Source organism: Rousettus aegyptiacus, unplaced genomic scaffold, assembly GCF_014176215.1.
Source record: "Rousettus aegyptiacus isolate mRouAeg1 unplaced genomic scaffold, mRouAeg1.p scaffold_m13_p_8, whole genome shotgun sequence".
Classification (NCBI taxonomy): Eukaryota; Metazoa; Chordata; class Mammalia; order Chiroptera; family Pteropodidae; genus Rousettus; species Rousettus aegyptiacus.
Genome location: NW_023416311.1, coordinates 103,113,007 through 103,126,737, shown reverse-complemented (window position 1 = coordinate 103,126,737; position 13,731 = coordinate 103,113,007). Strand labels below are relative to the sequence as shown.

The 13,731-nt window shown below is 42.3% G+C and overlaps 2 protein-coding genes across 3 annotated transcripts in view; both read left to right on the top strand.

The window, feature by feature from the left end:
• Window positions 1-13,731, top strand: part of BASP1 (brain abundant membrane attached signal protein 1) — a 70,855-nt gene that overhangs the window by 31,039 nt on the left and 26,085 nt on the right. The window lies entirely within an intron of this gene.
• On the top strand, window positions 9,213-13,372 carry LOC107499792 (ubiquitin-like). Its single transcript, XM_016124292.2, has 2 exons — window positions 9,213-10,079; window positions 10,128-13,372. Exon 2 carries the CDS (start codon window positions 12,899-12,901, stop codon window positions 13,328-13,330), a length of 432 nt encoding a protein of 143 aa, XP_015979778.2. The 5' UTR covers window positions 9,213-10,079; window positions 10,128-12,898; the 3' UTR covers window positions 13,331-13,372.

Below are 13,731 nucleotides of genomic sequence, written 5' to 3'. Positions count from 1 at the left end.
GTTGGTTTGAGAGCTGTATAAAACATGAGGCTTCATCTTTTTTCTTTAGAATGATCATTTATAGTATTTGGGCTGATTTAGGGGATTTGCAAGAGCTCTAAGTTTCTGAAGTAGTCATTAAAACGTGGAATTAGGTACAAGTTGTTAAAACACTTTGCAGAGCTTAATATTCAGATGTTGGAAACTGATTTTACCAGTTTTAATTGTTCACATTTGTATTGGGCGAAACTTAGTTTTAGATAAGACACAATTTTAATTTCATATTTAAAATGATCTATTTAGACATTTAAATAAGTGGAGAAGAAGCTTTGGTAAATTTATGTTTTTTTGTAGGGAAACCTGAAATAAATAAGTTACTTCACAGTTTTTACAATACTTCTAATTATTAGAGTTTTGCAGGTTTAGAAAAAGGACATATTCTTAAAATAAGCCCAAATTACAACTTTTTTTTTTTTAAGTTTCTGAAGAAATAGATGTAGAGAATAGTTTTTGTTTTGTTTTGTTTCGTTTTCTGGTTGAGCATTCTAAATTACAAGGTTTCTGGATCGCTCAGCAAAATGATTTTGTAAAGACCCACATCATTTACCTGTTGACAGCCATTCAAAACAGCATGGCCACCTAGGCTGGTATAATAGCCAAGTTAAATAGTAACAAGATCTACCTGGGGAAACAGTACATCGGAAGGGGAAACAGCAACCGTTTAGTAACTGTGAGACTATCCCCATTTCTTCAGGATTTATGGAGGGAAGTTCTCAGAATTGTTGGGTCTTTGCAGAGTACTGTCTCAAGCCCCCCTGAGCTTGTCTTGGAAAGGTAAGGGCTGTAGGAATAAGCGTCTCTGACCTTTACAAATGTTCCCCAGCTGTTTCAATATAGAAGATAAACAGCTCCTGCATTTATTTGCCTTAGGCATATTTAAGATGATTGGAAAAAAGAAAATCTAGAGATATCAGTGATTTACTAAATACACTGTTACGGTAAAACAAGGTGTTCTGGAATTTTCTCTGAATGGCTCCCTTTCTGAAGGAAAAAAAGAAAAAAAACCTCAGTTAACAGTTAGTGGCAACAAGTAGTAGTCCCTGAGTCTTGTGATCACGCAGCCTTGGTCACCACCCTGCTGACAGGTGTATTGTGTCACGAGCATTTCCTCAGTAGCCCTGGTGATCTTTTATTGAGACCTCAAGCTTTGAATTCCTAGGGCTCGCCCAACTGGACTTTACAAACGTGGTTCTAGAACTTTCAGTGTGTGGTTTTCAGACAAATAGCAACAAATGTTTGTCCCGATGTTCCCCAGAAGGCCTGTAAGACAAGACTGATAATGGTTTCCCACGGAGGTGTTTCTTCGTGTGACTCACGTCTGGATGTTATTCTTCTCCTGCGTCTCAGGCCAACGGTTGACTGATGAAAAGTCCCACTGAAGGTTTCATTGGTGGGACAGACAAAAACATTAATAGTTCACTCTGGTCCTTCTCCCCTTTGTGTTCAGACTGGTTTTATTTCTGCCGCCCTGAGAGCTTACCTCAGATTTCGGCTGTACTGAAGATTCCTGGGTGGGTGGTCATCCCGGGAGACCTCAGCAGGCCACCATACAGACAAAAGTAACTACACAATGGAATGATAACACATGGTTTCACTAAGGTAAGAGTCCTAGTGTTAAATGCATTACACTCTCAATGGGAAAGGTGTTCTATTAATGTTTCCGAGATATTATGTTTAATTTGCGACTAACTCCAAATACAGAGAATGTAACAAAAAAAGTGAAATTAACAACAAAAAAAAACCAATTTAAATGTCAGCAGTCTTCACATCTCTCCCCGTCACCCAAACAGCCAGTGTTTATATTAGCCCTTCCTGCTTAAAAAAATATCACTTGTTGGACTTTAAACTTTAATCCTGTCATTGGTTACACATTTTTTGATGGTATCTTTGCTTCCAGCAACAAATCTTACAATGTTAAGGGGAGAAGAAATGGCGGTTGGCGGGAGGAGTCGGCAAACGGGGACAAGTGTACCCATGCTACCTACCTCTTCACTTGGCTTCTTTAGAAAAAGACACCAGATTTGCAGGTCTCATTCTTGTATTGATCTCACTGGGTTGACACACGGCCAGAGGAGGACCAAGAGGCCTTCATCGTCTTGGTAGTGAGATAGTCAAGAATCTCAGATGCAGGGCACAGAAGTCCAGAATGGTGTCACACTGTAAAAAATGTTACCGCTGCTTCTAAGTGGAGTGGAAAAACAAAACAAAACAAAAGCAAAAAACAAAAAAACAAGCCAGTTTTGAGGTGAACCTGATTTCTTTTGGAAGAGAGTGTGAACTGGGGAAGAGAGATCTAAAACCCAAAACAAAACCCGAACTCTTAGGGTGTTTAGATAGTTGTTAACATTAGTAGCACGCAGGGTGGCCAACCTGCAGGCCCTTGATTGTTTGCATATTTTACCTGATAGAGAATATACGTCACTGCGAGAACAGGTGTTTTTAAGCATGAATATACACTGTGGTTAGTGAGGTTTAATCGCAGGGGATGCATTTCTATTTAAATCTGACTCTGGTAACACGTTTAACTACCTTCCTACCTAATTAAATGGTCCAGCCTAGAGAGGGAGAGGTGTTTGTGAGCAACAGTATTTCTTATTAAACACTTAGGTTTCCAAAAAAAAAAATCTTCGGAAAAGGAGGAAGTGGCTGTGCTTGGTGGGAATTCTGCATGGTGACCTCGCAGCCATGTTTCTGGATGGAGCGAGGGGGCGCCATTCCCTGCTGTCTCCGGAAGTGTTCGTATTCACCTGGTGCAGGCAGGGTTTCTGGTGAGTAGAATACAGGAAGCAAAACTACATTGTTCTAGATCAATGGTCCGTTGCCTCTCGTGGCTGAGCCCCACTGCTCCCTCCTAGCGTTTGCAGGCGCGCAGAGGATCACAGGGCAGAGAAGAGGACCGAAGGGGCAGGAGAGGGTGGAGGTGCAGATGCGGCAGTAACAGGGGAGGTAGGAGGCACTGAGGCTTTGTTCCTGTCCGTCTGTTTATGCTGCCATAAGAAAAATACCACAGCCCGGGTGGCTTAAACGACAGAAATCACTCTTCTCAGAATTATAGAGGCTAGAGGTCCAAAATCAAGGGGTTGACAGGTTTGACTTCTTCTGGGGTCTCTCCTTGGCTTGCAGGTGGCTGCCTTCTTGCTTTGCTTCTGTGAGCTTCCATCCCTGGTGTCTCTTTCAGGGTGTCCTAATCTCTCTCTCTCTCTTTTTTTTTTTTTAAAAGGACACCTGTGCTATTGAATTAAGGCACACCCTAATGGCCTCCTTTTTTAACTTAATCATCTCTTTTAAGGCCCTATCTCCAAATGCAGTCACAAATTGAGGTACTGGAGTTTACTGCTTCAACCGATGAATTTTGAGGGTACAACTCAGCTCATAACAGTTCATGTTTCATACCAAGAAAGGTGGTTTATATAAAGTGAAGACCAATTCGAAGCTTCTGTGCAAAATGCTGCTTCACTTGTTCCTGCCCTCAAGAAGAGGGGTGTGGGGAAACTGAGCAACACTGGAGTCCCTGGTTTAACCCTCAGGGATCCAGGCGGGACAAGCGTAAGTGTCCTCATCTGACACATTAATGCAGAGAAGTTAATTTCTCCGGGATTCCCATTGCTAGAAAATGCAGAGCCTGGCATGGGATTTACAGCCACGTTTCTGTGGTTCTGTTGCCCTGGGCTTGGCAAAGGGTTGCGTAGGTGCCATTCCCTCAGTTGGACTCCTGATAGACATGGGTACATGGAAGAAGCCTCGGGATCCTTCTCAACACAGTGCTTTAGGCAGTCACCACCAATCAATAGGCATTAACACACAGCGAACGCTATTTTTCATTCTCATACTATATTGGACAGTACCGTGCCTTTCTCCTCCGCCTGAAAGCTTTTCCATTAGCTTGTTTATATACTCAAATATTACAAGAGAATGAATGAAAGAAGAGAGAACGATTTACTTAGTGTGTCTGGTGTAAAGAATTAGCTTGTCTTGAGTAAATTAAAAGAGTCCTTCTGAGAAAGCTCACTTTAAAATCTCTTGCCGATGGTGGCAAGAATAAAGAGCCCTTCTCATTCTAGATGGAGGAACTGACCAGATGTGGAGGCCAGTTTAAAGCCCTGGTCCAGCATCCATGCTTACTGGTAGGGATTCACCATACAGAATGTTACTATGGGGGCAAGTTTTACTGGATGGAGACTCGAAGATATCAGAAGACAGAAGCTTTATTAACAAAAGCACACGTGGGAAGAATGGCTGGAATTTTGCTAGATTTCTCGGCAGTGAGACACTGAGCAGTGGGAAGTAAGAAGTGTCAGGAATCATATGATGTCTCTGACTGCAAAAGTCAAGGTTAATGAATTTTTGGGTCTTTCCGAACAATAAAACACGTAGTCATACTTAAGGGATTCTTTGAGGGGGCATTCTCAACAAATGGGGATGTGGGTATGTTCACGTCTAACACTTCCGAAAGGCTCTTTTTTTAAAAAAGCACCTTACAGGTTTTGAGGGGACCCTCTCGAGCGATGCTGTCATTGCTTTCCGTTTCACTTTTCAGGTCATGTCACATGTTGACTATGGCAATAAAAATATTATGCCATCAATCCACAGTCTAATTGAATATAACAATTCAATTTTCCTGGACCAGATAAACCACTGGCCCTAAAGTAATTGAAAGTTGGTACTGTTTGATATCTTTCATAAAAAACTAACCGGTAAATTATTTTCTGCATGAAACACGTGATGTAAGTTGCTGTAGAAAATATTTTATTTTAGCTCTTTAATTTATGAGCATCTATTTTCAAGCCAATGCCCATAATCCTCTTTTAGTGCTCACTTTCCTGGTCAATAATACCTTCTTCCATTTATTCTAGAAAGCTGGGCTTTTCCTGGTTAAAAAAAAAAAAAGTCCTATGAACCCTACCTTGTAATTATCTCACACACATGTCCATTTCCCTTATTGAGGAGGAAGCAAATTTTCTCTGCCTTTCAAGGTTCCTCTGCCTGAAAATTGAAGTTCAATAGCATGCATGTCTCCTGTACTGTGTGACATGGGAGAGACCCCAGGAGCACTGAGAAACTTGCCAGAATGAGGGAAGCCATCACCTCAAATGCCACCTTAGCTAAAGACAGAAGGTGTTGGGCGTGGCAAGTTAGTTATGGGAGATGAGCAGGAAAAGCACAGTAAACAGATAAGATTATTATGTGGATTTAAGTCCCTGCCTTATCCATTGATAAGTTTTCTGGGGATTTAGACAGCTTCCTGATACTTTCCTACTATACCTTTACAGATAGATACTTCCCTTACAAACGTGAATATCCTTTTATAAAGGATAACTTGGTTTTCAGAGCTTCTCCCATATCTGCTGTTTCTTAAAATTAACCAGCCTAAGATAAAATCAATATCCCAAAGAGGCATATTTTGGGGAGGCAGACTCGGCTCCCATTCACTCACTGCTCTTAAGTCCTGAGCCTCGTCAAAGCAGATCTCCTGCCCTTGGTTACTGCCTTAAGTCTCAGCATGGTGTTCTGGTGCCTCAGACTTTACATCAGGACTTTCTGTTACGCTTAGACTGAAATATCAAGACCTTCGCCGGTCCGCAAGTTCCTGCGTGTCCACCTTCTGTTTTCCTCTTCAGCCTCCTTTCATCCTGCTTTTCTGTTCTCTCAGGGCTCCAGGCTCTTTCCTATTGTTCCTTCTGCCCGGAATATTCTTTTTCCTTCTGCCCAAGTCCTCCTCAGCTTACATGCCGTTTCCTCAGGCACGCCTTTCCTGACTTTCCCCACACTTGGGGTAGCACTTCCCATTCTTCGTCCCTGTATTTAAGAAACCCGATGAGATTATTTCATGTCTCTAGATGAAAGGACCCAGAAGTCAGGGATGGGTCGGTTTTGTTGACCCACAGTTCTGAAACATACCAAGCACACAGTGTCAAAGAGTGTCAAAGGTTACCTCCAGAACATTATATTCACGGAGAGCGCATGTCTTTTGAAAGTCACCTTTGGCAGCTGAGATGACTTCCATTTATGGACCGGCAATTTCACCTCATCAGTTGTGCTTACTATGAAGATGAATATCTGATGAACTGCAATTAGTGTAATGATTCTGTTTCTATGTAGTAACCTTAGTAATTGTACTAAATCCCTGAGACATTATGAGTAATTAGTACTAATGGCTGGTGTATCTAAGCTTCCTCCCAAGGTTAGAGTCTCAAAGGAAGAATGGAGTTGTATATTATTGGTGGGAAAGAAACAGTGAGTATCACACCATAGAATCTTTTGGGACGTAAGCCAAGAGGTCTGAAACCTGGGCTGATTTTCTTTCCATTCTTCATCCCTTCTTCCAAGGCATGGGACATCATGGGTCCACCCCCAATCACTCACTGTCGAGCAGCTTAACCAAGCCTTTGTGATGTTGGGAGTGTTCGGGTCCCCCAATGAGCATGTGGATTTAAATCTTTGTTTACACGTTGATTGGTTATAAACCTAATGAAGTAAATAGAAATGTAGCCCACGCTCTGTGCTGTGACTGCTTAACTGGAGTTCCTCCAGGCTGGGATCTTGCTCCACGAATCTTTGCGTGTCTGTTTCTAGCATGGAACTTGTGGTCCAGGAGAGGGCTTAAGGCGCGAGGGCACGTTCATGGCTCTTGACATAGCGCTGTACAAATCAGGCAGCACACGTCAGAACGTTTACCTCTGCGCTTTACTCCCTGAGCCCCCATGTGTGCTCCTCGATGCTCAGGATACAGTTTTCACTGTCTCACCCCTGAGTGTCATTGGCCTTAGTCTGAACTAAGATTATCAGAGAGACACATTTTCATGGTAACCGTGAGGTCTCCCACAGGTCAGCGTCTAGTGTTCTAAAGCCAATTCTTACTGATGGAATTCTCGTTAAATTTTAAAGGATAGTTTTTGATAGGGATATGAAACTTATTTCTCAAGTAACATGTAATTAAGGAATGATACAGGGTTCCAGTAAGCAAGTCTAATCTGGCAATACAGTTTACTCATTCTCAAACATTTCTAGGTATTGATATTTTATTTGCAAAATTTTATTTTAGGAGGCTTTTTTTTTTTTTTTTTTTTTTTTACACGTTAAGAGTGTGGTTATAGTCGAGGCGATTGTGGAGTCTTTGTCGTCAACATCTGTGAGCAGAGCTGGGGTGTAAGACATTTTCCTACCGCCTGCATGATTTATACCATAAACACTGGCTACTTTTAGTATTGAATCAATACTCTGTCTCAAAATGGTCTCATTTTAAATAAATTCAGTTTATGGATTAGCCGGCGTTATTGTCCACAGCTGTGACTCCTTCAGCTCCCTCTCCGTCCCATGATGTCCCCTTCCTCCAACATGCAGGATGGCTCTTCCATGTGGATCTGAAGGTGCTGGTTATCAGGACAAGGGGGCTACGGGTCATCTACTCCACAGGGTCAAGTCAGTTTGATTTAAATTGAGTGGTAAACTAGAAAGGGCAGTGATAGCTCTTTGCAATTAATTTTTTTTATCTTACATACTATTTAGTGTCCCTAACTCACCATACCAAACTTTTATGTTCTGTTTTGAAGCTTTGACCCAGGTCATAGTTGGCATACTTGCCGTGGGTAATTAGCTGGAATGACATGGTGTTGATGGTTGAGCAGCAGTTTGTGACTCAAATGAGTAACTGGATGATTGATACACGTTTTGATGTGTTTTTCCAAGCCGCTTACTGGAGGATATTTTCTTTCATTTTTTTTTTTTTTTTTTTTAACCTTCTGATATGACTTGCTAGGGGGAAGGTTTCATTTTGGTTTCAAAACTGGGGAATATAAACAGAAAAGTTGCCGAGGCTGCAATAAGGAAGCCCAAGGCGTGATTGGTATAGATGTTTAGATTCTGACGTCTCTGACCTCCAGGAAGGATTCTCCGTGGGCCACAGTCTTTCACAATTGTAGGTACATACTTCACCTTCCTTCAGTAGTGTGAAGATGGTTCTGTTTGCTCTATAAATTTGTTATTGAGTTCGACAGACACGATGTACACTTACTCATTTGATGTTGTAAGTAAAACATTGTTTTACATAATTAAAAAGGGTATAAGTATTGCTTTTGTGATGAAATAATTATTTAAAGATCAGTGGCTTTTGTAAATGTATTTCTCAGACTAAGCCTTTTATTTATTTTTTTATTAAAAATTATTTGGGTGGCATTGATTGACAAAATCAAATAAGTTGCAAGTGTATCATTTTAATGGTTAAGTTGTATGTATAAATGTATTGTGTGTTCACCACTCAAACTCAGATTTCCTTCTGTCTCCACATATAAGACCAAGTCTTTTAAAAGCAGTTCAAATGAGCAAACCACATGGGGCTTTTCTACTCTGTTAAATGCAATGTGGGGAAATACAAAACTACATCAAAATATTGCACAATTAATGTTTGTTTATTGAATGATCTGGAAGATGCAAAGGCCTATTTCTTTCCTTTTAAGGAGCGTACGGTTAGTGAAGGCAAACAAGTACACAGAAATTTCAGTGAGACGAGTGTTAGTCCAGAGAGAACACGGGACAGACGTACTAACCAGCAGATAGCCATGAAATTAACTACTTGGGTCGGTCATTACAACTGTCCTTTATTCTGCTGTCCGATCCACCTCTTTCACTCGACTAAGCCATGTGAGATAGTCCAAGTTCACTGACATTATTTAAAGAGTTCTATTGTAAATATCACTTTTTTGAGACGACAGAATCCAGGGTTGATTTCACTTAAGGTCTTAATCACTAGATAGAAAAGATATTCATATGTCTTAAATTTCCATCGAAACCAAAGTTCTTTGGGATTTTAAATGGAAAGGAAAGCTACTTCTTAGACCACAGAGAGAACATAACATCCTTTATGTCTTGAGCAGCATCCTTACAGTAACTGAAGGACTGCGTAGGGGCCCGTCCGCAGCAGGGCTGCCTTCCTGCCAGCCAGCCCAACTGCCTTCAGACAGGCTACCCAGTTTGAGAAACGGAAGAATTGCTGCTGCTCTTGTCTTTTAAGATGTCAGGAAGAGCACACAGAGGTTTGCAGCGTCCTTTAAATCTAGCAAAGTTAGTTCTTGAACCCAAGGAACGAATGGCACATGTCTTTTGTTCCAGAGAGGTCTGTAGGAACACAAGTTGAGGGTGCGTGGAAGTGACCCTGAAACTGCTCATGACGTGATGAAAGAGAGTGTCTCTATACAAGGAAAACATTTTATTTTGATAAAGCCTACTTTGGAAGATGTTTGTGAATCGAGTGAGTACGTAGTGCTAAAGCTGATGGAGTAGTTTTCTATTGATATTTTGTCAAAGGAACTATATTTCCCTGCATATCTAGTCCTTTCTGCCCTTAAGTGGTGATTTCTCTTGCCTCTTGAATTGCAAATAGTTTACAGAGGTAGCTGAGATGCTTAAACTTGTTTTGTTTGTTTGTTTTTTAAATCGAAGTCTTTCAACAAACTTGAGGCAAGGTTGGCCACCAATCCCTTATCATTCCTCTAGCTTTTGCCTTCCAGTCTGATTGCAACTACCTGTTGTCTGTCATGGCTGATGGACAACTGATTACTTTTCAGCCCCACAGGGAAATGGCTTGTACATAGAAGAAGCCTGTCTGCTTGGCGGTTGTTTCTCCCAGACCCCGGGGTAATTGCTCAATGTGAATCAATGTATTCATCTTTGAGGTTATTCTACCTTGGAGATGAAAAGCAAAAAGGATTTATTTCATTCATTGTTCATAAAAAACAAATATTTTAATAATAGGAATTAGAGATTTCTATCAAGTCTTCATAAACCCTAATATCTAAAAGCTGAGTAGTTCAAGTACGGCGAGTAATGCACACTTTTAATTCCATCCATGTCTTAAGAAAGGCAGTCCTGACAGGCAGTCTTGTTGTAAATGAATCGCAATTCGGTGTTATCAGAAGAGCTGTTTGTGCTACTGTGTAATTCCCCTGAAATTTTCAAAAGCTGGAATTTTTCCGTGTATCTCGAAAGCTCGTTAAGGGAACCTTCCAGCCCAGGCTGCAGTAAACAATCGAGAATTCTTCCTGGAGGTGTTGTAAGGGAGGCTGCCTGACAGAGACACAAAGAGCCTCCTGGAGCTCATCTGAAATGCTGTTCTGAATTCAGATACAGGCTAGAGCTCGGTTCTTAGTATGAGTGATGTATGGTTTTCATTTTGAGGAAGGAAAACTGCCTCCGTCTGTGGCTGAACTTGCAGGCATCACAGATATGGACCGCAGGAAATGTGGGATGTAGGTGAGGATTCAGGGTCCCAGCCCCGCAGGAGGAGCATCTAAAGTACTTGTAGTGTCACCAAACTAGTAGGAAGCATAATGTGTGCGCTGAGGCCATTTAATTATATAAACGCTTATCTGAGGGATTATTGTCTTTTCCCAGTTCTCCGTCGCATTCTCTTCTAGATGGATCTAAGCAGTTTGGCACTTCCGCTGACACTGTACTTGGTTTGTGATGTGAAGTATTTTCATGAATTCTGTCAATTCTGTCGTCTAATCGTCTTTCCATGTCTGCTCTATTTCAGTTGCTCTCTTTTTGTCAGAATAGCCCTGGACTCCCCTTTCCCTCAGTCGTTCCAGTGCGGTTCTTCTCATCACCTCAGCCTGCTAACACAGGAAAAGTGGTCACTATTTTCAGCTGACTCAGTTTATGTGTCTGGCTACCCTGAGTTTTTATTGAAACCGAAATAAAACTTCAAAGAAACTGAAGAAGCTTGAGGCTCCCTTCTCTGCCTTTCAACTAACACCTACTGATGTTTATCTTGGAAGTAATTCGATGTTTATTTGTTGAAACATGTAGTTAAGTGTTTGTAGAGACTAATGTCAAGCTCTGGAACAGTGTGCAGACACCTTTAAAAGTCTGCGATGGGCATGTGATACTCTGGTCGTGGGTTTCTATGGAATCTATGGAAGCCAGGAGTAAAAGCACCCCCAAAAGTCCCAACCGAATGTCCTAAGTATAGCTACAGCCATTTTGCATCTGAACTTGACCTTCCTCCTCTTCTTTATTTCCCGCCATCTCACCAACTCCACTCAGTCATCCTCTCTTCTGTCACCATGAACCGTTCGTCGTTTCTGATAAATGTCTGAAGTGTGGCATAAACGATAGACCTATTTAAACATGACTCATTTTGAATTGTATTTAAATATTGATATGACAATGACTTTTCAAAGAGTACTTGGAAATTTTTTGAGCGTAAGCTATTAATCATCTGCTTTCTATTCACGTTTGGTTTTCTTCAGTAAATTTTGCAGTTTCTTTTCGTTTAGGGGAGGACGGCCCAGGTATCAGATAAAATGCCTAGAAAAGGAGGATCGATTTTCTACTTGCTCCTTTTCGCTAGGTGGGAAGCCAGTTTATCTGGCTCCCTCCAGTGCAATGGGTAAATGAGTTGGAGAGTAAGGCTACACCGCTCCTTCTCCTTACCTGAATACTCAATCCAACTTGACTGAATATTACACACTTCCTTTAGCTCTTTCCGAAAGAAGGTATGGCATGTATGAAAAGTGCCCTCCCTCACCTTGGTGTTTTTGGCAAACCATTTTTGAAGTCCCAAATTCGGAGTCCAAATAAAACACAGGTAGGTCAGTATTAACACAGTTACCCCTACCACCTCCTCATTCTCAGGGAATATGTTCCAGGACCTCCAGCAGGCTGTTTGAAACCTCAGAACCATATTTAGACTACGTGTTATCCTCTCTGTACATCCCTTGCCACTTAAAGGAAGGGCTTTGTGTCTTCCTCGGCATATCCGAATTGCCAGCATCGCTACTCTTGTGCTTTGGGGCCATTATTGAGTAAGAGAAGGGTGACTTGCACACAAGCACTGAGGGGTACAGCGAAAGCTGACCTGATAACCTAGATGGCTATTAAGTGACTAACTGGCGGGGAAATTCATGTCCCCAGCAGGACTGAGCTGGACAGTGTGAGATTTCATTGTTTCTCAGAATAGAGCATGATTTAAAGCTTATGACTTATTTCTGGGATTTTTCATTTAATATTTTTGGGCCTTGGGTAACTGAAACCGTGAATAAGTGGGAGCTACTGTGCACGTAACAGAAGCCTGTACATTTGGTGAGAGCCGTTGACCCCACACTTAATCCTGCATCTAGGACCCCAGTGTCCTGAAGCGTGGGTTGAGATAGCCCAGGCCGCTCATCTTCATGACGGCTTCAGTTACGTTCCTCCCAGGGCCTCGCGAAGTAGGGTTGACCCCCGTTCTTACCCAGTTAGGAATTCGGAAATGTGTGGCACATAGTTGCGTCTGATAATGGCCTCTTATGGTTGAAAACAGAAAGCTTCAATTGGTGAAGAAGAACTTCTAGTCTAGAGGGGCCCCAAATCTGTCAGTTTGTACTTACTCAGAATCCTCTTTACTGGTGACCACCTTGGAGTGGGGATCAGGCTCATGAAAATGTCACTCAGTGGCGTGGTGGTGTTGGCTTTCTCTGTGTCGATCTGTATCCCTGTAGTTGGAACTGTTGAGAGAGAGAGAGATGTATTTTCAAAGACTACATAAAAAGGCTCGATTGCTGTGATTTTGATTCTAAGTTGATAACGTAAGACCATTTTTACAGGGAAGGCGAAATTATGCAAAGATTTGTTCTTAAAATAGCATTTCCCAATATTTTGTAATCTCTTTTAATTATAAATTGCAAAAAAAGAAAAAAAAAGTAAGCCCCCAGAAACCTTTTAGCTTAGCGAACACAGGCTTTCCTCCATATGTTCAGTATGCCTCAGCTTTACAAAGATTTACATGGTCTGATGCAGCAACCTTTCTGACTGTTGTCGGACAGGGTGCGCCTATCTTCCAGCTGCTTCCCGGCAAAGATCAGCCTCCGCTGGTCCGGGGGGGATGCCCTCTTTGTCTTGGATCTTGGCCTTGCCATTCTCGATGGTGTCGCTGGGGTCCTCTTCCAGAGCGATGGCATTGCCAGGTGTTGGTCGCAGCAGTGTGCTGACAGCAGTTAGTGGACTCCTGATCCTCCGTGTCAGAGGGGGCATGCAGATCTTCGTGAAGACCTTGACCGAGAAGACCATCGCCCTGGAGGTGGAGCCCAGCGACACCATCGGGAACGTCAAGGCCAAGATCCAAGACAAAGAAGGCATCTCCCCTGATGAACAGAGGCCGATCTTCGCCAGGAAGCAGCTGGAAGATGGGCGCACCTTGTCCAACTACAACAGGCAGAAAGAGTCTACTCTGTGCCTGGTCCTTCGCTTGAGGGGAGGTGTCTACATTCCTCCTTTTAAGCTTTCAACAAATTTAATTGCACTTTTCTTTCAATAAAGCTGTTGTATTCCACCACCCTGCCCCCCCCCCCACACACACACACAAAATACAGCAACCTGATGAGGCAGGTGCTGCCGTTATCCCATTGCATGGAGGAGGAAGCTTTGGCACAGAGGAATGTGTGATGGCCGGGAACCAGTGTCGACTCATCCTTCTGGGTCCACGTTCCACACTCTCGCCGGAAGTATCCCCAGTCAATAAGAAAGCTTAATTTATTGCTTCCAATTTGGGTAACTTTTCTTTGACTTTAAATAAGTGCCATCCATTAGCTGCATTTGTTGGAGATGAATGAGATTCTGAAGTTTCATAGGATCTCTTCCAGAATGGGAGCAGAGCTGGTCTGCACAGTGGTCACCATTTCTGTGAGCCTCTGGGGGGACACTGGTGTCCCAGACACC